Below are 24,613 nucleotides of genomic sequence, written 5' to 3' on the forward strand. Positions count from 1 at the left end.
ATGGACTGCAACGGAATTGAAGTCAAACATACCCCAGTGTACCACCCGGCAGGAAATGGACTTGCGGAAAGGTTCAATCGGGTAATTATGGGATCGGTACAGGCAGTGATAAGTGCAGGACAAGACTGGGAGAAATAGCTCAAACGGATGCTATGGGCTTATCGTATCACCCCAGCAAACACCTGGTACAGCCCATTCAAAATACTACGAGGACGTGACCCCTTCAGGAGGGACAATCTAGCATGGAAACAACTCATCGTCCAAAGCAGGTGGTCCCCGGCTGTGGTACGTCACAACATTGACAAGGCACAAGCCTTATACACAGAACATTACAATAAGCGTCAGAATGTCAAGGAAGTAAACCTGGAAAAGGGCAAGTGGGTAAGAGTGAAACAGGCAGTACTTAAGAAGAAAGGAGACAGCAAGTTTAGCCCGCTGTTACAAGTGGTGAAGCCGTACGCCAGGTCAGTCCTATTGAGCGATGGAAAAGTATGGTCGCAAGACAATATGGCAAGATGCAACAAAATCGTGAAGTTGGAAGACCCGGAAGACATGAGTTCACCTGCTCCGGAAGGAAGCTATGCGCCCGAAACAGTGCAGGCACTTGAGAGAACAGTGCAAGGACCGACTACTCCCAGCCGAGGTAGTGAAGATCAGAACACCTCGGAGGAGAATGAAAATGTGGAAGAAGCCAGTCAGCCTGCACCACGGAGCCCGAGTGTCAATGGAAAGGAGAGAGGGCAGCAGGTGAAAGCAAAGGTAGGAGGAGGACATCCAGTAAGTGACCAACGGGTGGGCGTTATCCCGACCCACTCACGAACAAGGTTGGGTAGACTCATCAAGATGCCAAAGAGATGTGGAAGAAGCCAGTCAGCCTGCACCACGGAGCCCGAGTGTCAATGGAAAGGAGAGAGGGCAGCAGGTGAAAGCAAAGGTAGGAGGAGGACATCCAGTAAGTGACCAACGGGTGGGCGTTATCCCGACCCACTCACGAACAAGGTTGGGTAGACTCATCAAGATGCCAGAGAGATTTGAGGACTTTGACATGGAAGTCAAGTAAGACTGTTATGTACTTGTATTTCACTGTTTTCTCCATCCATGTCCTTTCCCTGGTGGCTAAATGGGGGAGATATGTGGTGACGCCATTTTAGGTCGCCGAGAGAAAGTCGCACTCCCGGTGTTCGGGGGAAAATAAATCACAAGTTCCTCACACCAGCGTGTCGGCTGTATTTATTACTGCAGCGCCACCGCTATAGCAGTTAGTTGCAGATTGGGGTGAGAGGTCTCTGTACTCTTTTGAATATAGGGTGTGGCGTGAGCGGGGACTAATGTCTTTCAGGTATGTATGTTCCATAGCCAGGGTTTGCTTAGTGTGGTAGTGTGGAGGTTGTTGCATGATAGAACAGAAGAGAATGCTGTCCCAATGCACGTCTTGACGTCCTATCACGCTTTTCATGCTTCCATACACAAGAACTCAAACACACATGCACACCCAAACATGCAGACACCCAAAAAAGTTAGTAAATCTTTACTTGTTTCAGGTAATTAAAACCCTTACAAAAAGACGCACACACAGATACAATTATTGCAAATTGTTCTGTTTACTTTTGCAAAATGTAAGGCTGTAAACATACATTTATTTTTAGGGAAATCACTATAATCTGGTAGGTTAATAGCACAATAGACTTAAACCAAAACAACAATGTCTAGAATTAATGATGTGGATACGTCACTCTTCTGGACTGAGCCAGCTATTGCAAAATAAATCCAAGAATCTACTCCTTATCAATAATACTCTTTCTCTTCACAGTAGAGGGTTGAAAGATGAAGTAGTCCCTGTCAGGAACATGTGACCTTCTGATTATTAACCGCTTTTGGCAGTAAGGTCTCAAATTACTGGTCTACTGTAACATAAATGGATAGTGTGCAATTAAATATCAAAACACAATCGCCCACGATCTCACTCAAGTGACAGAAATTAAAGACAATGTCACTGAAGCACAGTGATATTGCGATCATGGGGTACAAACACTCAGGGATGATTATTTTGCTCTCAGAGAAACAAAACATAAATAGCAACCTTTACTTTTAGTGACAAATGTACTCTTTTAGTACTTTCATGTCAAAATGCTATATGTATTTACAAGCATTGGTATTTTTAGGTCGAGCCTGTCCCATTCCGCAGGAATGGATAGGATCGAATTCATGTCGGCAAAATCCTCGTGAAACTAAGGGCTTTCAGCTGGCGTTTTGTTTACGTTCACGTGAACCACGTGACAGCAAGCTCCTTCGTGCACGAGCTTGCCTGAGCCTTCCGCCTATCAGCCTGCCAGTTCTCCTCCCCTAATTATTCACTTCACTCCCACATCAAAGCCTCAGCCTCCCTCCCATGCCATTTGCTTCCTAACCAGCCTGCCTCGCATAATTGCATCAGACACTTCAAAGGAATGCGCCCTCCGAGACGTGCATTTCTCTTCCCCCCCCGGGTATTTTCTTTGGAAACAACAGACAACGTGTACACTATTTCAGCACATTCCAAGTCTGCAGTTTTAACTACCAGTCACCACGTCAGATTTTACTTTGTTGTTTTTTGCAGATTTATATAGGCGAACTCGACCCAAAGGTGCAGGAGCGCTTTTCATGAGCACTAGTTACGTTTGTTGTTTAAACAGTCGAAAGGTGGATTTACACAAGCAGAACTGTGCGTGCACTTCACTAAATCCTCGAATACCCCTGCGTGGTGACTGTGCCATTTGAACACGTTGTTAGATTCAGAGTGCAGAGTGCAGAGTGCAGATTCAGAGTGCAGAGTGCAGATTCAGAGTGCAGATTCAGAGTGCAGATTCAGAGTACAGATTCAGAGTGCAGATTTAGAGTGCAGATTCAGAGTGCAGATTCAGAGTGCAGAGTGCAGATTCAGAGTGCAGAGTGCAGATTCAGAGTGCAGAGTGCAGATTCAGAGTGCAAAGTGCAGATTCAGAGTGCAGATTCAGAGTGCAGAGTGCAGATTCAGAGTGCAGATTCAGAGTGCAGATTCAGAGTGCAGATTCAGAGTGCAGAGTGCAGATTCAGAGTGCAGAGTGCAGATTCAGAGTGCAGATTCAGAGTGCAGATTCAGAGTGCAGATTCTGAGTGCAGAGTGCAGATTCAGAGTGCAGATTCAGAGTGCAGATTCAGAGTGCAGAGTGCAAATTCAGAGTGCAGATTCAGAGTGCAGAGTGCAGATTCAGAGTGCAGAGTGCAAATTCAGAGTGCAGATTCAGAGTGCAAATTCAGAGTGCAGATTCAGAGTGCAGATTCAGAGTGCAGATTCAGAGTGCAGATTCAGAGTGCAGATTCAGAGTGCAGAGTGCAGAGTGCAGATTCAGAGTGCAGATTCAGAGTGCAGATTCAGAGTGCAGATTCAGAGTGCAGAGTGCAGATTCAGAGTGCAGAGTGCAGATTCAGAGTGCAGAGTGCAGATTCAGAGTGCAGATTCAGAGTGCAGAGTGCAGATTCAGAGTGCAGATTCAGAGTGCAGAGTGCAAATTCAGAGTGCAGATTCAGTGTGCAGATTCAGAGTGCAGATTCAGAGTGCAGATTCAGAGTGCAGATTCAGAGTGCAGTTTCAGAGTGCAGAGTGCAGATTCAGAGTGCAGAGTGCAGATTCAGAGTGCAGAGTGCAGATTCAGAGTGCAGATTCAGAGTGCAGATTCAGAGTGCAGATTCAGAGTGCATAGTGCAGATTCAGAGTGCAGATCCAGAGTGCAGATTCAGAGTGCAGAGTGCAGAGTGCAGATTCAGAGTGCAGATTCAGAGTTCAGAGTGCAGATTCAGAGTGCAGATTCAGAGTGCAGATTCAGAGTGCAGAGTGCAGAGTGCAGAGTGCAGAGTGCAGAGTGCAGATTCAGAGTGCAGATTCAGAGTGCAGATTCAGAGTGCAGATTCAGAGTGCAGATTCAGAGTGCAGAGTGCAGATTCAGAGTGCAGATTCAGAGTGCAGAGTGCAGATTCAGAGTGCAGATTCAGAGTGCAGATTCAGAGTGCAGATTCAGAGTGCAGATTCAGAGTGCAGAGTGTAGATTCAGAGTGCAGAGTGCAGATTCAGAGTGCAGAGTGCAGATTCAGAGTGCAGATTCAGAGTGCAGAGTGCAGATTCAGAGTTCAGAGTGCAGATTCAGAGTGCAGATTCAGAGTGCAGAGTGCAGAAGGCAGATTCAGAGTGCAGAGTGCAGAGTGCAGATTCAGAGTGCAGAGTGCAGATTCAGAGTGCAGAGTGCAGATTCAGAGTGCAGAGTGCAAAGTGCAGAGTGCAGATTCAGAGTGCAGAGTGCAGATTCAGAGTGCAGAGTGCAGAGTGCAGATTCAGAGTGCAGAGTGCAGAGTGCAGATTCAGAGTGCAGAGTGCAGATTCAGAGTGCAGATTCAGAGTGTAGATTCAGAGTGCAGATTCAGAGTGCAGATTCAGAGTGCAGAGTGCAGATTCAGAGTGCAGAGTGCAGATTCAGAGTGCAGAGTGCAGATTCAGAGTGCAGATTCAGAGTGCAGAGTGCAGAGTGCAGATTCAGAGTGCAGAGTGCAGATTCAGAGTGCAGAGTGCAGGGTGCAGAGTGCAGAGTGCAGAGTGCAGATTCAGAGTGCAGAGTGCAGACTCAGAGTGCAGATTCAGAGTCACCAGGCAGGCTTTGACAACAAGGTAGACCAGAGCGCGGGGGAGCTTAGCCTGTAAGGGTATGAACGCCATGTTTCCTGTAATTAAGAAGCAGCCTATTCAACACTTAAGACAGTAATGTCATCCCATCTGGCAAGGCCTGCGCTGGCTGGCAGCGCGCCCCTGCCTGCTGCTGCTTCTGTTACCCACCTGATCCTCGGAGACCCGCTTTGATGGAGCGTTTGCAAACACAAGTTTCTTCGCCGGGCTGGCGGCGCGCGCAGGAGATAACAAGCATTGGCATTGCCAATAGGTCTCGCTTGTGGGACCTTATAAGTATTTAGTTTTGCAGCACAATATCCTTGTTGCATAATCGGATATTGTGCTGCAAAACTAAATACTTATAAGGTCCCCAAGCGAGACCTATTGGCAATGCCAATGCTTGTTTAGGTTTGCATCACATTCCAATTGCAAAGCCTAAATGTCCCAAATAATCATAAGGACTTTTTTAATCCGCTAAAGAATGCCTGTCACTTAATCATATTGTTATAAAGAATTTTGTGAGGTAAAAACAAGAGCTACAGCCCAAGTAACCGGTGTGAGTAGGTCAGACAAAAGGTGCCGGATGCATCTGAGGTTGGATCTAGAGCCTGTTTGTTTATGTGTTTTTAATAGGTGATGCCTGATCCGTGTGGCAGAGTGCCATCCGGAGCCGCAGCCTTATTATTTTAGTTATGTAAACAAACTTAGCAGGCTCCAGGCCATCACCTTACAATGAGTCACAGCTTCTCGACCTGGGCGTGGTTCATAATTATCTGGGGTAGCAGAGCACAGCTGGAGCACTAGGTGGTTCTTTGTAAGTAATACCCCATATAGGAAACTGTTTGCATCACCTCGGTGTGCTTCTAGGAGCTAGCTTAAAATGCATGAATAAACATGTTAGTGCTGTGATGCATACATCCTCACTTAAATGTGGTAGTCTAACGCCTGAAGAGTGGTACTTGCAAGGGCTGTTTGACATCACTTACCCTGATATCATCAAATATGCTAATATGTATTCACGTCTATGAATTTTCAAATCTTGAGAGATTTGTTGTTTCTGAGGCAGGGTCACATGTTACAATAGAGCGTGGCGATTTAAGTGCAAGTGCACACATTTCAGGTGCAGTGTTCTGGCCCTCTATTAAAACCCAGGACATGTATTTAATTTACAGAAATGTGTTGAGACGCCTGAACAGACGTGCAAAAATCAGGAGTGGCCATGCAAAGCATTATTCAGGCACCATTATTGGGTTGCTATTTGACTAGTATTTTTAGGTTGTGGCGAATAAAAAAAGGAAAACTCAGCCAATTTCTAATTTTTCCTATTAAACTGCACAGTTAGTATGGCAAATTCAATATAAAATCCTTTGAAAAGTTAGAAGTGGACAAACCACTGAAAGCTCGATCCAGACTCAAGCCTGACTTAGGCTCACTTCAAGGTCATGTTGGCACCTCATGCCCATAACAAGCAGGGCTTTCATGTGGCTTCTGCTCTACCCAGGATGTGACGTTATGGATAGAGCTGCCGACTTTGGAACTGTTCAACCATGTTCAAAACTCAGCATCAGCGCTATATCCTGTGATTTTAGGAAATCGCTTAATCTACCTATGCCAAAATAATTTATGTGACCTAGTGTAACGAAGTTGGTGCCCATGTAAAGTGCTCAAATACCTTTAGGGTCAAGATTAAGCTATATAAAAACTACAGAAAATGCACAAAGATGTAAAACAAAGCATTAACATAAAAAGGAGAGAGAAATAGATACGATTGGCTGATTTATATGAAGTGAAACATGAAAATCTTGATAAAACGCAGCTTTCCAGCTTAAACTGTTTCATCTTAGTCGAACATACTATTTCACCAAACCTTCTTTTTCTTTCTAATCGCATAGAACAGCAGTATCAAATATATGCGTTCAAAGTACCAACTGTTCAAAAACCTTATGTGTTTGATTTAATAGACAGTAATGTTGTTCTGTAATAGGTTCACATGGCAAGTGTCTTTTCTCTTGGTTCACTAATGCCATTGTTGCCAGTTAGGGGCCCGGGGCAGGAATGGTTCTCAGTTCATGTTGGAAAGTTCATGATTAATAACTATAACTTTTAATAAGTACTTCTCAGTGCAGTGCTATAATGTGACATATTAATGTCAAAGCTTCCACATGTTAAAGAAATACACTTTTTTGAATTTTGAAGAGACTATAGCTCTAATTCCAAGTTGAGGCATCATTCGTCGTACATGATCAATAACGATACCACAGGGTATTTTATTTATTGTGTGCGATAAATAACACCTATTGCGAGTTTGTGGGGACTAACATACTGATTTTGGCATTTAACGCACAAAAATTCGAATGGTACAGTAAATACCATACAATTTCCCCTGTTAAATTTCTGTAGGTTTAATGTGCTGAAATGTAACGACAGCGGAGGTATTTAATGCATCCGATAATTATTGGATGTGTTAAATACAGCCAAAAGTGTCATTCAGACCCATCCGTAAGCAGGGGTTTACGCACGGGTTGGAATTTACGTCCCACTCGTAAGCAAGGCCTACATGACGTCTGTTGTATGATTTATATAGCTAACATTTTCTGGGCTCGCCTCGTACACGGACTATAAGAGTCAAGCCAGACCCATGGCTTGGCTCGTCTTGCTCTGTTTATTTGTTGGCTCACCCATCTCTTGAAATAGTATTTTTGGGCTTTGGGTGTTTTTTAATCAAATTCTTATTTTGAGTCCCCTGAACAGATTCTGTTTTCTTGCTTAATCTGACTATATCTCTTATCTCTCCAACGTTCACTGTGACAGTCCCAGAGACAGGATCTACCCAGGGTGAATGGACCCTCTGACCTCTCTTGGGTTTGCCATCTTCTTTATTAAAAGATACTGGCCATTTGTTCACAATTGGGCTATTCTGGAGTAGCCAAGAACTGGTAGGAGAAACAGAATTCCTGCAAAATTGTCAGTAATGTTTTTGTAACGTAGTGGAAATTGTCCGTTTATTTTAAGCATTCAGAAACTATTTAGGCAGTTCGCACATGCTTTTTAGAAGATCTATGTGTTTGCTATTTTAGATTTATTATGCAGAAGCAGAAGCAGTGCTTTAAATGGGCCAGTACTCACCGGTACTGAGTACCGACACTTCCTATTTTTTACCAAGCAGTGTACCAGCACTTCTCCACTGCCAAGGAGAGTACCGGTACTCCAGGTCGAATTAACAAGGTTGACACTGGGCCGGTCCCAAGGGCCGGCTGTGTTGCTGTTTTTTTAGAAGCACGTTTACCGTTTTGCCGTTTGTCTGTGTCCTTCAGCTGTGGCAAGCTGCACTATGGGGCCTGAACGGCAGCCTGCTGCTGCATCAAGTAGGCCTCTTCTCCCTCCCCACCCAGATGAAGGCTCTCATTGTTCTCAACAGCCCCCTGCCGAGCCTCCATGCTGGGACTTCTTGTAAGATAGTGTATGGGACATTTTCTACCTGGGGCGCAGCACAGTGATGTGTACAGACTGAATGAGTTGGAGGCGGGTGGGGGGGGCCTGCTCAGGAGTGGCCTCTTAAGATCCCAGGTAACAAGGGCCATTTTCACCCCTTGGCCTCTCACTGGGGTCTGACTGTCTTTCCCCTGACTCACTTGAGTTGGACATTGCACATGTTCATGACCCAGCAGTGCTCACTGTCTGCCACTGAAAGCTTACCGTCCGAGGGGGCCTTCTGCTGAGGGGTGAGAGAAGGCGAAGAGGTTAAGGGACAGAGACAGAAGAAGCAGAGAAGAGTTTAAACAAAGGGAAATTGTATGTGAGAGAGAAATGAAATCAGAGCGGAAGAGAATCGGGACACTCAGCAGGTATTTGAAAAGAAATGCGTGGAATACTTGTTTTGTGTGTATGTGTGTGCACTCTTGAATATAAAAGGATTGCGCCAAATGCAAGTAAGTAGGAACAGTATGACATTAAGAAGCTGCAAATATTGTGAAACAAGGAAATATTAACATGTGGTGTGTGTCATTCATTTTTTGTAACGGATTAGCACATTTTGTTTATTTTCATACATGTATTACATGCTTTGGTATGTCCTGCAACTGGTGTAAATGCCCTTCTCTGTGCCTATGAAAAGTTGGAGACAACTATCAAGGACAAAATGAATACTCAACAGAAATGTTTTTGTATCATCATTGTCTCACCCCGCCTCTAACCCCGCCCACTGCCACGCCCCTAGCTCAATTTAATGAGTACCTGCACTTATTTTCTTCCATTTAAAGCACTGTGCAGAAGGGATAAATACCAGCTTTTACTGCTTTTCCTAGTATTTTCATCAGCATGTGCTTCAATATACAGGCCAGTTCGTATTGCCAACTGGCCGACTTTCTTAGCAGTATTTCAATGTCCTTTCTGGTATAAAAGTTAAGAAAATCACTTAAAACTGTATTTTACTACTTATCAGTGCCTATTTTAAACAATAATTGTAGGAAAGAACTTTAAAATGTGTCTTGGGCCGGCCTTAATAATCCGCGACTGATAAACAACGACAGAAAGGTCAAGTTAAAAGAAGTGAAAACAAGCTACTTTGTATAAAGTTCTAATTAAGTATCATGTCCAAGCTGTTTTAGAATCTTAAAACATGAACAGATCTGATATTTTTCATTGGAAAAAGCCGGTAAAAAAAAAATCGCAAAATCTTTGGTTTTGCTTATTGTTATCCCGACTCCCGAGTGCGCCCTCGGTGAATGCAAACCTAAGTCCGAAACATAATAAAACCTCAACGTGAACTCTAGATTTACGGTCCGCATACTACTGGAGCATTCTTCTTATTGGACGAGCGAATCACTTCCGAGTCACCCGGGCTCTGATCCACCCCCTTGCCACTCAATCAGAGCAAACTGGCTTTTCGATTGGTTGACCCTGCCAGCCGGCTTTGAACTGTTGTAGAAATCGGAAGCAGGGAGAGAAGACTGTGTTTTGAATTGTAAGGTTGATTTTTGTATCGGGAGATCAAGGTAAGTAAAGTTTTGAATTCCGAAACCCCACCCAGCTTGATTATGGAGAGTTGACATGTTATGCAGTATTACTGGGTTGCAAGAATGTGATGATGAGACTCACACTAACTTTGTGGATACGATACCGTCTTCGAGGATAATTTAAGCTTTAGTTCCCTTCTGTCATTGTGAGCTTGTGTATGAGTGGGGCTGAGCAGCAGGATGCTGTTCCTATTGGGGCTGTACCATTTTACCTTTAACTGAATAAACGTACATAACCTAGACTAATGGCTACTGGACTGATTACCTACAAGGATCTTTCTTCGTTTACAAAAGTGGCGACGATTTTGAAAAGTACCATGCGTAAGAGCCAAGAAATTAAACAAGAAACTGAAAAGGATTTTTCTGGAGTCTGAAAAGAAGCCTTAAAATAAACCTGAGCAACGCCTTGGATGCCCCACCGGTGTCGTCTACAACGTACAGCCTACACATTGTACGTTTTGGGCATTGAACATTGTGTGCACACAGCCTACTGAATTGAAGATTTGATGGTTGACATGTGTGGCTTGAAGACAGCCAGCCTAGAGTCAGCCTACAGCATTGATGTGAACTGGAATCTTTGACTTTAAAACCAACCAGCCATATTGAAGTGAAAGTGTATTTACAGCCAATCGGTAGTACAACAGAACAGCAAGTTGTGAAGGAACTCATGCTGTGAATTATTTTTGAGGGTTGTGACCTTTGGCTCAGCTAACAGCAAGACGCGTATTCAACTAGCCTCAAATTTTGGTTGTGGGTAATTGGCAGTGCATGCAGCAGTTGCAATGCAGGAGAGGAACCAGTGACTCGGGCAGCGTGTAACTTGTGCAGCCCACTGTTATTTGTGCTTGGACTGTGCATCTACAGTGAGCCGGCAATCTGTGTTGTGAAGCTCTCTGGGGCAAGCAATGTAAATATCATAGCTAATCAAGTCGTCGTTGTGTGGGACATTGCCTGCTTTGTGCTTTAACAACACTGGTGTATTCGGGGGCTTAGTCTTTGCCTCAGGAAGTGTTTGGATGGATGTTACATCCACTACTCTGTTGGAAACCATATTGTGGACGTTTGAAAATTTCAAGGACACACCTGTTTGGGCTTATAGCTGCAACGACGCAGCTGCGAGACCCTGCTGTGACGTGTCGCCCCGTCCTGGAAGTAGCATTGTCAGCGTAATCCAGCTGCGTGATCCAGTTGTTACCGGAGGCGGCTCCTGTGACCAGTGTGGCCATGCTGGATGTAGCTATGTCAACGCAATTCAGTTGTGACGTCAGGGTTTCCTCTAATAGCAGTTCTTTGGTGTGGAGGCTGCTCCCAGTGTAGTGATTCCAGCGGGATATCTTTAAAAAAAATAAATTTATAATACATTTACAAATTTTTAAACAACAAATAAAAATACAGCAGCATTGCAAAATCAAATATATGTCAACATATCAAATCTCAAGCTGCTTGCCCCCTGAACTCCCTCCCCCACCCCTTTCCCCGCCACCGGTGTGCCTTAGGTAATCGCATTGTAAACAATAAAGGTGCATCTGAATCTCCTGAGGTAAAGAGTTCAACAACATTAGTGCAGTGCAGGTAACTTACTGTCATAGGATCTCAACACTTGTTCTACTGAGTGTCCCCTGGTTCCATGGCGTCAGTTAAATCCTCTTGCCTTTCCAAGGCTGACCCTCCTCTGAACCCGTATCAGGTGCTTGTAGTATTGCAACCAAGGCCTCCCACGCCCTTGCTGCTTCCAGTGCCTTTTCATTATTAGTTCGTAGAGCCTGTTGTAGCCTAAGTGTACCTTCGCTCAGTACCCATTTAAGTAATTCCGCCCTCCATCTCCCCACGTTGGGCTCCCTCGCTGATTTCCAATGCATTGTGATCTCTCTCTTAGCTAATACAAGTCCCAAGTCTATAAATTTGCTTGTCACTTTCGTTTTAGATGTATGCGGGAACCTGTGTAATAGACAAGTATCCTGTTCCGGTTCTATGCTACGATCAGTTATTCCACACAGCAATTCTAGTACTTGCTCCCAATACGTTCCCTAACTCGTACACCCCACATCATATGCTGGAAGTTGGCCCCCTCTAAACCACATCTCGGGCACTGAGCGGAGCGGCCGCATTACAGTATTGATTAATCTTAGCTAGTGTCAAGTACGCTCTATGCAGTATATAAAATTGCAACAATTGAAATCTGGCAATCCTTGTGCTCTTCCAAGCTCTCTTTACCAACTGGGCCAATGTCGTCTCGTGAATTTCCCTACCTAAGTCTGCTTCCCATTTCCCCTGCAACTCGTGCAACGGTTCTAGCGCCTCAGTCAACATGCGCCTGTAAAGGCACGTAATAGCCTTTAAAGGTCCCTGCAGCCATTACCACATATTGGCACGCCATTGAGGTCTGTGGTTCTGACAATCCCACCCCCGTATCGTTTCATTTCTGAGGTTAGAACTGAATGCAGCAAGTAATCCCCCGCGGGAGATCAAATCTATCCTTTAGGGACTGAAATGACAATAGGATTCCATTTTCATAGAGTTCTCCCAGCACTTGAACTCCCAGTGCCTCCCATTCAGCTAATGCTGTCCAGTTCCCGCCATGTGGGAGGGCCGTGCACATATCCAGCGGGATCTCCGTGGCATACGGGCGAGAAAATCCAGCCCGACGCTTGCACCAGTTCCAGGACAATCTCAGTGCCGCTCTTCGTTAGTAAGTGGTTCGAGGCACATCTTCTGCTCAAGTACTATAAATGACAAGATATAGCGTGGGTCCCACCGTCCCTCGGGACCATCCGGGTCCCGGAACTCCCGATCCACAGCTTGTGTGAGCCACTGCATCTTTGCCGCTAAATAGTACCACTCAAAGTCCGGTACTGCCATACCCCCGTCGGCTCTCGGTCGTATCATTGTAGCCATCACGACCCTCCGTCTGCCAGTCCCCCAGAGGAACCCTCCAGCCTTGGAGCGGAGCTGTCGGAAGACAGAGCCCGTCGCCCAAATTGGTAGCATCCTAAAATAATACAATAAGCGGGGGAGCGCCACCATCTTTAGGAGCGCCACACGTCCAGCTACCGATAACAGCAACATACTCCAAAACGCAAAACTGCCCATAAGTCCTCGTATGGCCCGACCCAGATTACCCAGCAAATCCTCGGGGGTATGATAGATGTTAGTGTCTAAGTAAGGACCGCTCCCCCAGGTGGCAGCATTGTTCTTGAGCCACGAGGCTCCCACGTGTTCTTGGGCCCCATTGTTTGGAATCCAGAAGAGAGTCAGGAGGCCCGCTGGTGCCAGGCTCCCTGCTACAGCTGCCCAGCACTTAGTGGGCAGCTGCTACATTTAGGCCCTTGCACCTTCTTCCTTGGCTGCCTGCGCAGCCTGCCCTGACATTGTGGACACAGGGCGTCCTAGCCCCTGAGAGGCCAAGTTGGCCTAGGGACAGCTCAGGTGTTGTGCCCTTGCGTGGGGTACGTGTTCATGCCCTATGTGATATTTTGCATCATGTGTCTTACCTACACCTCTGAATGTGTCTTCATGCATCATGTGTCTTACCTACACCTCTGAATGTGTCTTCCTGCATCATGTGTCTTATCTACACCGCTGAATGTGTCTTCATGCATCATGTGTCTTACATACACCTCTGAATGTGTCTTCATGCATCATGTCTTACCTACACCGCTGAATGTGTCTTCATGCATCATGTGTCTTACCTACACCGCTGAATGTGTCTTCATGCATCTTGTGTCTTACCTACACCGCTGAATGTGTCTTCATGCATCATGTGTCTTACCTACACCGCTGAATGTGTCTTCATGCATCATGTATCTTACCTACACTGCTGAATGTGTTTTCATACTTAGGAGGTTGTTTTTCCTAGTATAGGTTCTACTAGTAAGTTCATGGTTCCCTGCGTGATATTTTCCTAAGGTGTTTAGGATTGCAGAGGTGGTACTTACCTTTTACCAGTGGTTACTGGTTGTGTGCTACATTTGTTATTTGGTGCTACAGTTATTATATGTGCTAAGTGTTATTCCTACAAAGTGCTAATTCTACCAATTGCTAGTTCTAAAAGTGCATATTCCTGACAGTGGCCCACGTGGCCCTGTCCCATGTATATAATCCCCTGTAAATTCTGCCCGTGCCTATGGCACATTGTAAAGTGTGTGTTTCTTATCTAATGTGTTTGGTATAATACAAAGGCTATTTTTATATATAACCTTGTGTGGAGTTCCTTTTGTGGGGGGCCTGGGATGTTGTTTCTGGGGGTGCGTGCGCAAATACTTAACCTACAATGCCTTCGGGATTAGCCTTACTGCTTGTGTCACTTTACCTAGAGGGTGAGCAGGGGTTATCTTTGGCGTGTAACTCCCTTGCCCTGACTAGAGTGGTGGTTTCTGCCGGGCTTTGGCGCAAGCCTTAGCCAACCGGAAATCGCCATTTCTAACACCAACTATGCTCAAGGGCTGTTGTCTTCTGCGGTAAGTGATTAAGGTGGACAGTATGTGGATGTAGTTGCACTTTTGGATGAGTGTATATATATTTTTTTTTTGGGCAGGATGAGTGCGAATTGCGTTTTGAGTTGCACAGTGAATTTCCTTTAGGTGAAAGGGTCTGTTTGAGTTAGGACTAGTTTTGTAACTTTGTGGTAGTATGTTGTGTTAAACCTCATGTTGTCACTGTGTGACTACTGGGCTAGAAAATACCCAATGCATGGTTCCCTGTGTGTGGGGATGGTTTGGGGTGAGATAATACCCTGATCATCGGGATAATACCCCAATCTATATTTTCCTTTAGTAGGAATGTCTATAGTTGGAAGAAACCATCGTGTGCAGTAGTGGGAACATGAGGGTTCCTTTGTCCCAGCAAATGAGTGTGCTGTAATCGGAACATGTGCGTTCCTTTGTCTAGCAAGATGTGTGTTGTAGTGGGAACATGTGCATTCCTTTGTCCAGCGAGATGTGTGCTGTAGTGGGTTCACTTGCTTTTCTTTGTCCAGCGAGATGTATGCTGTATTGGGAACAAGAGCATTCCTTTGACCAGCGAGATGTCTGCTGTAGTGGGAACATGTGCGTTCCTCTGTCCAGCGAGATGTGCATTCCTTTGACCAGCAAGATGTATGCTGTAGTGGGAGCATGTGTGTTCCTTTGTCCAACGAGATGTGTGCTGTAGTGGGAACATTTGCGTTCCTTTGTTCAGCTAGATGTGTTCTGTTGTGGGTCCTGCAATGTGTTCTGTTGTGGGTCCTGCAGTGTATGCAGTTGTGGGGTTTGTGAGGTTGCATCCTGCCATATATATGTATCTGGAGTTCTCTCGCAAGAGATCAAGATGTATAGTATGTAATCTTTGTGTGATCTACCTTTACAATGAACTTACTTTTCTATTCTAGGAATGTAAAGATTCATGTAATGTGATTGACATGATTTTATTTTTATGATGTGAGCTTCTTTACAATTTAAGGAGTGAAATAATTTATTGAATGTGGATTTGTCACATTTTTACAGGACGTGTATTTTCTTTCATCCTGCGTCCTGTTTATTTTGTTTTCTAATGGAAGGAGATATGATGTATTCTGTGATCTCGTAGTTCCTTGCTGCTCCGCCTTTGTGAGTGTGATGTAATAGAATGTTCATGAGTGCATGGTTTGGATGAGTGGTCTGTTGGAATGAGTGGGGCTGAGCAGCAGGCTGCTGTTCCCACTGGGGCTGTACCATCTTACCTGTAACTGAATAAACCTACATAATCTACACTACTGGCTACTGGACTGATTACCTACAAGGGCATTACTTTTTCTTACAAAAGTACTGAAACGTCCTTCCCCAGGAAGAACAAGCATTGGCATAGCCAATAGTTCTCGCTTTTGGGACCTTATAAGTATTTGGTTATACAGCACAATATCCTTGGTGCAACAACATCAACTGTTGTGGCATGGCTAAACACTTATAAGGTCCCAAAGGCGAGACCTGTTGGCTATGCCAATGCTTGTTGTAGTATTCTTTTTGACACTACCACTTCTCTGTTCTCTCTTCAATCAGATTTTAAAATGTGATTTCCTCACTTATTGACTAAAATGCTCTAGAGGTCCATTGCCAGAAGTACCTCTGATGGTTCCCTATCTTAAACTCACATTACCTAACAGCAAGTGGTTCTTGAATGAAGCCTTTAAAAAAGTGCCAGGTGCATGCATCACTAACCCTTCCCCTTTTGTGATAAATGCAGCATTGTTACTCTAACAGAGGACGATGGTCCCACCTGGAATGGAGCAAATGATTTTCATGTTCAGACCTCCAGTTGGGCAAAAACAGACCTCCAGTTGGGCAAAAACACCAAACTCTACTCCCATGCGCTAAACCAGAGACAATCCATGCACACCAACAAAAGCGTATGACATTGATAGGATTAGTTGAAACAAGGGCTTACCGCCATTGAGCAAGCACTACATTGCTGCTTTTTGCAATTAGCTGGATCCACTAAATTTTATCATCTATCACTACCCACAGACAGTTTATTAACAGAAAGATTGTAAGTTGTCTTTTTCCAGCCTTCAGTTTTCCAATATCTTGCTTTTTACACAGACCATGATCTGCATTTATGTTTACTTTATTGTTAATTTGTGGAATCTGTCTAATGTATTTAACGTTTAAATTATGTAATGTATTTACGAATAATTCAACATCTTGCGATATAATTTAGCACAAACATATCATCAGCATATAGCACACTTGGGATATACCCAAACCACAAATTCAACCTAAACATTTTAAACTAGTTTAGGGCCAGGTCAAAGTGTGCTAGATACAGTGAGAGGAGCAAAAGTTAACCGTGCTTGGAGCACAAAATTACCAGAGTGTCGAGAACGACCCGAGGGTCGAGAAAGGCAAGTTGAATGTGTTGCCCACATGGCCCGCCGGTTTAGCGTAAAAAGGCCTTCGGCGGTGCAGCGGGGGCCATAGCCTCAAGCAGCAACGACCTGGGGGTCACGCAGAGCAAGGTAATTTGTGGCCCGCTTGGCCGGCCGGGGGGCACCGAGCGGCAAGGAAAAGCCTTCGGCGGCGCATAGCGGGAGGGGCAACATTTTGTATAAGGTATTGCATAGCTCGCCAATTCAAAGAGTATGTAGGGATCGAGAGGTATAGCCATGATAAAGCTCAGCGGTGATGGCGGCTGCCTCGCATAGGTGTATGCTGCGCCCCAATCCTACATTTCAGGAAAAGTGTGTTTTATTCCCACATGCTACCGCAGTTCAAGAATGAGGTGAGAGGGATGTATTGAAGTGCCTTGAGATGGGTGGTGATGTCAGGGGAGTAATGCATCGGGCACGAATTAAGCCGGATAGCGGACGGGGTAGGGGTTTCATCCCAAGTAAGTGGGAGAGAGAGGAAGCGGTTACAGTATGGCACTGTATGTTTATTAAACGCCGATCGTTTGTCAACCATTTATCTGTTTGCTTGCTGATGCAGATTTAACCTTTTCCTACAACGCAGAGGGTATCGCATAAGCAATTGCAGGCGTACCGATGTTTCAAGCGCGTATTTTTGTTTGTTATCTTGTTACTTACTGTATGGCTATCGTTTGCCGGCAGCGATTTGCACGGATTGGGAGCATTGATTACGCATGGGCGAGGAGCTGGTACAGCTGGCGCGAGGAACACAAGCTTATAGAGGGAGCCCCAAAACAGGACAGCGACGGCCGCCTGGCATGGTAAGGCGTTTGGGGGACAACAGAAACAGTTCTGGTGCTGGAGGAGCACCTTTCAGGAAAACTCGTACTGCTATTAAGGGGCAGTCATGTCTGATTTAAGTTGGCCACCAGGTGGCACTGCTACACTGTTTACTAACAAGGAACAAAGAATGCCAGGCTGTGCACACAAATAACAAATGCCCGTGGAGGGTGATGGAGCAACAGAGCAGTGAATGGAGGGAACCAACAGGGATGGGAGTATAAAATAGAGCCAGGTGGGGAGAGGAGTAGCAAAGCAACACACGCGGAAGACCCCACACAGGGGCTGCAGGTATTTAAAAGAGGGAAAGAGGCGTGGTGGAGCAAATGAGAGCGAAGATCATGTAGGCAGGTTGGAAGCAAATTAAAGTGGGCTGGGGAGCAGTGGAGGAGCTTTAAACGGGGAGATAAATAAACAAGCATTGGCTGCGCGGCCGTAAAAATAACGCAGCGCGGCTGTGAAAGCAAAAGTGATCGCGGTGAAAGCGAAACTGATCGTGATGATGCGCTCTGTGCTAAGCACACGAGGGATGCATGCGCAGCATTGGAGAGGCGGAGTGAGGCGTGGGGGGTTGTGTGCGTAACAGCAAGCTGGTGTCCGGAAAAAGCCTGTGGGTAGCACTTTGAAAACCGGCTTACTAAATGTCTCGCCAGAACTGCGCATGCGCTGGCTCAGGCGAGACCTAAAAAGGTACACTGGTTGATAGTTGAGGAAAGGGCTTTAGTAGGATAATTTTTAGAAACCAGCCCGAAGCCAGGCAGCCACCAACTGACAATTCCTGCATGAACAGATCCCCACATTCCTATTCCCTTCTATTACATCACAACCAGCACAGCATTCCAACTCATGAACCTAGATGCAAACATTTTAGATAACTTTTATGCATGGCAGTTTTGATTTTATTTATATATATATATATATATATATATATATATATATATATATTTCATTGAAAAAACCATACGTTTTATAACAGTTATAGTTAGCTGGATAATTTACTCATACGAAACCATTGAAATTCCCACGTTATAGTTAGTTGTACTCACTATAACTGGCGCGCCCGCAAAGCACTGCCAATGACGTCACTCACGGCCGCTGCGTCTGTGAGTGCTGTTGACCTGTGGGGCACTTTTTTTGCCGATTTTGGGTGCTGCTTGGTGTTCCTTGGAGGCCGCACGGGAGGACCCGTTGTTGATGTGCTCACTGAGGGATGCCTGACATTCTACCGAACGGCCTGCCTGACTGACGGACTCCAACTCCCAGAAGGCTCTGGGGCTGCTCACACCTGTGCTCGGGCTTGCCAACGCCCACAGCACCGGCGCAGTTACAAAACCTTGCCGCACTCGCTATCGTGGGTGCCGCTGCGTCTGTGAGTGCTGTTGACCTGTGGGGCACTTTTTTTGCCGATTTTGGGTGCTGCTTGGTGTTCCTTGGAGGCCGCACGGGAGGGCCCGTTGTTGATGTGCTCACTGAGGGCTGCCTGACATTCTACCGAACGCCCTGCCTGACTGACGGACTCCAACTGCCAGAAGGCTCTGGGGCTGCTCACACCTGTGCTCGGGCTTGCCAACGCCCACAGCACCGGCGCAGTTACAAAACCTTGCCGCACTCGTTATCGCGGGTGCCGCTGAGTCTGTGAGTGCTGTTGACCTGTGGGGCACTTTTTTGCCGATTTTGGGTGCTGCTTGGTGTTCTTTGGAGGCCGCACGGGAGGACCCGTTGTTGATGTGCTCACTGAGGGCTGCCTGACATTCTACCGAACGCCCTGCCTTACTGACGGACTCCAACGCCCAGAAGGCTCTGGGGCTGCTCACACCTGTGCTCGGGCTTGCCAACGCCCTCAACACCGTCTTTTAAATTGTCTTGGTCCCTCCGCTGCGCGGGAGCGTCCCGGGAGAAGCCTGGGACAAGGGCGGGGCCGTCTGCGGCCGCCCAGGGACGGAGGAGGACGGGACGGGCCACCCCCTTAACATCGTGATATCTTTGACCTATTGGTATTGATGTTCATTTAAGACTCAATTTGTTTGCATTGGTGTGGGGTTGGGTGGTACATTATTCTGGCTTTTGAAGGTGGTTCCTAATCTGCGAACAATGACTAAAATTATTCCAAGGGGTGGTGGTGGTGGTGTTGGGACAATGGATGCTTTTCTGAAACGGGCTGAACTGGATATTGACAAGGAGATAGAACTGGTAGAGAGGAGATACTCACTGGAGCCATTGCAGAGTCAGGTTTCCAATCCTGACTTGGCCACGGCCCCAGATGCTACTGATATTATATGTCCTGACCCTGGCTACCCACGGGTGTTGGTTTCGCCCACTCTGGACGATAGTGAGGCAGTTTTACAAATTTCTAATTTAGATGGTTCATTGTTAATTAGCCCCACACCCTCCCCTCCCTCTACACGTACTAGGCAGTCACGACTAGCTCCTGGGGCTACAAAGAAAGACCAACCTATGAAAAGAAAAGCTCAGGGCCCCCCAAAGGGTAGCCGTCAACAAGCAAAATTAGCAAAAAATAGAAATTCTGCAAGTGGGTTAGGCGAAAATTTAGAAAATTCTATCCCTCAAATGTTTCGCCCAGTCCCTCATCTCAGGCCTGATACACAGCCTATTCCGTCAAATGGCCCCATTGAAGTAACTATGTCTGACTTGATTGGGTACTTGGAGGAGCTATTTGGATCCCTTCTTCGTCCGGTTATGAAGAAACTTGAGATGATAGAATGTAGGCTCGATCTAATGGAAAATCATCTCAGAAACGATCGTCTGCCCGCCAAAGGGGCTCAGAAAATACCAGCATTAACTGCTAAAGTATCCCTTGCTCCCGTAGGTTCAAAGCCCAATGACCCAGCAAGTTTAAAGACTATTAGCACTAAAGTACCCACAGTCCTGGATCTTCCTGTAGTAACACCAACCAATAATCCCCCAGTTAAGTCTCCGCCCAAGGGCCTGAGTGGGAGACTATTCCCAAATGTGAATAATTCCTCAAGGGAAGTTACTCTCCATTTACCCCCGGAGGCTTGCCCATATACTGTCATCTTGGCTAATGTTCCAATGCTTCCAGAAGGTGAGGTGGAGCACTGGTCAACATTGAAAAATAAGGCCTTACACTTTCTGAGTATTAAAACAGTCTTGGGAGAACACTTGCATGCTAATTTTAAGATGGTTCGTAGAGTATCCTGGTTGGGCCATTCAAAGAAGGGAATGCGGGGGGACTGTGTTATTGTAAACTTTAGTTCACCTGAATTGGTCAGACTCATTCTCAGACAGACTGGATCGTTTAGGATTCATCAGGACTCTGTAAATGTCCTTCCAGTGGGCTACTTCTACAGTCCACATTCGGAATTAGGAATATACACAAAGGTCCAGGGTTTCCCACTAGTTGCCCCCTTAAGTAGTACTCTTCCATTAAGTAATAGGTTTGAGATTTGTAATTCACTAGACTGAAAATGATTGACTCCCTCAAGCTAAGGAAGGAGACCAAGAGGAAGTAAGGCCTCCTAGTAATGTGATAGAACATTGCCCCACGGCAAATATTTTGCCAGAGGATCCCACTCTCCTTGGGTCTGATGGTCCAGGAAAAAGTAGTACTGACCCTATTCATGATCTAGTAAAAGTCAGTAATTGTGGGGGTATCATTTTAAAGGAGGGCAAGGATGGCTTTGGATTCTCTGCTCAATCCATCAGCTCTAAACGTTCACATGCAACCACCCTGGTCTCATGGAATGTGGCAGGGCTGAGAAGTAAATTAACATCCCTGGATTGGTTAGCTTTTCTAGACACCAGGGATATAATCCTTTTACAGGAAACATGGCAGGTGACCCGGGAATATAAGCAAGGATATTTAAATTTTTATATCCCGGCTAGTCCTAGTTTGCGGGGGAGACCAAAAGGAGGCCTACTCACATGGGTAAAGCAGGATAATAGGTATTCTATTTCCCAATTGGCTACTAATAGCCCAGACATTTTGTTAATCAAATTTACCTGTTCTGATTATAAAGATTTATTTGTTTTTAATATTTACTCCAGGGGGCTACCAGGTGGCAAACCTACTGCAGCAGTCGATCAATTAGATGCTCTTCTTGAGCGTTACTGCTCAGAGGGTGATATTATTGTAGCTGGAGATTTTAATTGTTGTTTTGAACCCCTAGACAGTTATGACATAGACCTCACGCTGGAAGAGGATTACATCTGGAATATCCCTCAGTTGATAATACCACCTATCAAAAGATGGACAGAGGCCGCGCTGCAACTTAAAGTTTTATGTATTGAGCATGGCCTGCGTGCCACGAATGGAAGAACGGGTTCTGATAAACGGGGCGCATCTACCTTTAATAACACTGTATCCCATAGCCATATAGATTATATCCTTACTAATAAAGAGAATTGGGCCAGCATTGAGGATATGCGAATAGTGGAAAGAGTAGAGAGCGATCACGACCCATTACTCCTATCATTTAGGCTTTTTGACCTAACCAACAGCGAGGGCCAACCTGATTGTGTGGAAATAGCCCTCTCAAATGATTATAGACGAGTAAGATGGGCTAATTGTGCAATGAATGAAGAAAGTATTGCTGCTATGAGGGATTTGACTCTCCAGGCTATAGAGGAACTCCAGAATAACTCCACTGTGCAGGACCTTGTATCTAATACTGGCCTAATCCATTACATTTTTTTTAATCAGTTAAGATTTTTTTTTATTAAAAGGGTGGCTAAAAGACAGAGTAGGCCACTGAGGAAGGAAGACCAATGGTATGGCAAGACCTGTAGAGTAGCGTATAAGGCCCTATCAGATGCAGTTAAAACCAAAGACATAGTTAGGATTAAGACTGCCCGAGTCCTGTATAAACAAACTCAATATAAATCAAAACGTGACTGGGACGAAGAATACTGGAAGGAATTGTTGAGCGCCAGTAGTGAAAGATCAATGCGCTCCTTTTGGGATATGGTCAAATGGGGAAGGGGGGTTAAAAGGGGCGAACCTATTAATCATGTTTCACCTAATGCCTGGGTTTTTCACTACGCATCCCAGTTTGCGTCTACTGACAAAGATGGTGATGGTTGTGAGGTTTTTTCTAATCTAACCCAGGGTACAAATCATCTTTCCTTTACCAGAACAGATGTCATTAAGATCTTGAACAATATCCCAAAAGCTAGAGCTCCAGGCTTAGACTCAGTCCCAGCAGACCTTTTTATGCATGACAAGGATCTTTGGGCTTCCTATATCCACCTGTTAGTAAATGGATTTGCTATGGGCTCACCTATACCTGAGTCCTGGAAGGGTGCCGAGAACATCCCAATTTTTAAAAAGGGGGAGTGCTCGGACCCTGGAAATTACAGGCCAATTAGCCTTATAGCATGCATACAAAAGGTGGTGGCGAGGCTTTTACTACAGCGTATCCAGGGCTGGATAGAAACTGATGATGTTTTGTCGCCGCTCCAGGCCGGATTCCGTAGCCATACCAGTACGGTTGACCAAGTTTTTAGATTTGTTTTAATATACTGGCGAATAGTGCTCCTAGGGGGGGTATGCTGTTTGCAGCCTTCGTTGATCTTAAATCAGCGTTCGATTTGGTGCCACGTGCAAAATTGTGGGCAGCCCTAAAGGATCAGGGTATGCCTTTGGATATCCTGTCCCTCCTAATTAGACTACATGATGACAACTTCGCCCGAGTTCGTTGGAATCAGCAGGGGAGTGTAACTGACAAATTTCCTATTGCAAGGGGAGTCCGCCAAGGGTGCGTGCTAGCTCCTACACTCTTCTCACTGTACATCAACAAGGTGATCAGCTACTATGTACAGCAACCTACTGATGCACCAAAGCTGGATGGCAAGCTGATCCCCCCTGTTGATGTTTGCAGATGATACATTATTAATCTCAAAAACACAACAAGGCCTTCAGAAGGCCATTGATATTTTTGAAGTTTTCTGCAATGACCATGGACTTGTCATTAACACAACTAAGACTAAGTTCATGGTCTTACATAAAAATAGATATGTTAAAGGGAAAGTGGTTATGGATGGGGTCCAACTGGAACAGACACAAGTATTCACTTATTTGGGTATCACCTTATCATCTAGACTAGATTGGAGATACCACACAAACCAGTTGGTCACAAAGCATGCCCAACTATCGGGAGCACTTACTAAAGAATTTTACTTGTCACATACCAGGCCAATTACTCCGGTTTTAAAGATTTATAATGCGAAAGTGGGAGCGGCAGTCCTTTATGGAGCGGAACTGTGGGGACTTAGTAATTTAAAAAAGTTGACGGGTGCGCAAAGCAAATTCTTGCGCAATATTACAGGTCTCCCGGTTTCTACCCCGCTGATTCCTCTTCGCTACGACCTGGGAATTTATTGTCTCGAAGATATGGCCAGATATAGATCAGTTGCCTACTGGAGGAGATTATGGGTTACCCCGGAACTCTCCCAGTATGCACGAGCCTTTCTCGAGGTTATAGATGCTGATAGGGCTCACACAATGTTATGGTTGAGGGAGGTAAAAGCTATATATTCAGCCATGGGCCTATCCCCATTGTGGAATGACCCATTACGGAATACCTTTCCACCTTGGAAAACATTTAGAGACCTGTACTGGAACGTGCTTGAGGTAAAAAGATTTGGCCGCTGTACTGAACTATCACTTACGGCGGAATTTCTTGGATTGAAACACTCTACCGCTTATGAGGGTTATTGGGATTGGATTACCATCCCGGGGGACAGGAAGAAATACCATCAGTTCAGGGTAGGGACACTACCACTCAATACCTTCACTGCGAGGTGGTGCGGTGGTCAAGGCTCTGCCTGCCCCTTCTGCCCCACCCAGCGGGAAGATTTTGGGCACATCCTGTTTGCCTGCCCTGAATACAAGGTCCCTAGATTATCCTGGATAAAACCTATCTGTGTTCAGCTAGGTCTCAAAACAGGCAGTGAGTCTGTCAGGATCCTTCGGACTAATAATTCTCAGGCTGTGGTTATAGCTGTCGCTAAGTTTATTCACTGGATGTGGATCATCCGGTCCCGTAAAATGAGCTTACAGTCATATCTTAGTGGCACTTCCTTTCCCCAATGTCTCTTTTATGGGTTAAACTCACCTGAAAATATAGTATGTGTCTAATGATGAATTTATAAAGTTTAAAAACTTATTTTAACTATAGAAATGGTTTAAAAAAAAAAAATATCTGTATAATAATGTGTTTTTTTTAACTAGATTTAATTAATATTTGTTTA

At 45.3% G+C, this 24,613-nt stretch overlaps 1 protein-coding gene across 2 annotated transcripts in view; it reads left to right on the forward strand.

The window, feature by feature from the left end:
- Nucleotides 1–9,546: 9,546 nt before the first annotated feature.
- Nucleotides 9,547–24,613, forward strand: part of THOC6 (THO complex subunit 6) — a 133,962-nt gene continuing 118,895 nt past the window's right edge. Inside the window, exon 1 of one of the 2 annotated variants that reach the window (XM_078652894.1) lies at nt 9,547–9,666. Coding sequence is in view for 1 of the 2 variants with exons in the window: in XM_078652893.1 (XP_078509019.1) it covers nt 17,278–17,364 (87 nt within the window). In the remaining variant the exon portion in view is untranslated. Of the gene's footprint in view, nt 9,667–17,256; nt 17,365–24,613 lie in introns of those variants that run through there. The other variant, XM_078652893.1, reaches the window with a different exon arrangement.

This window comes from Lissotriton helveticus, chromosome 7 (genome assembly GCF_964261635.1).
Source record: "Lissotriton helveticus chromosome 7, aLisHel1.1, whole genome shotgun sequence".
Taxonomy (NCBI): Eukaryota; Metazoa; Chordata; class Amphibia; order Caudata; family Salamandridae; genus Lissotriton; species Lissotriton helveticus.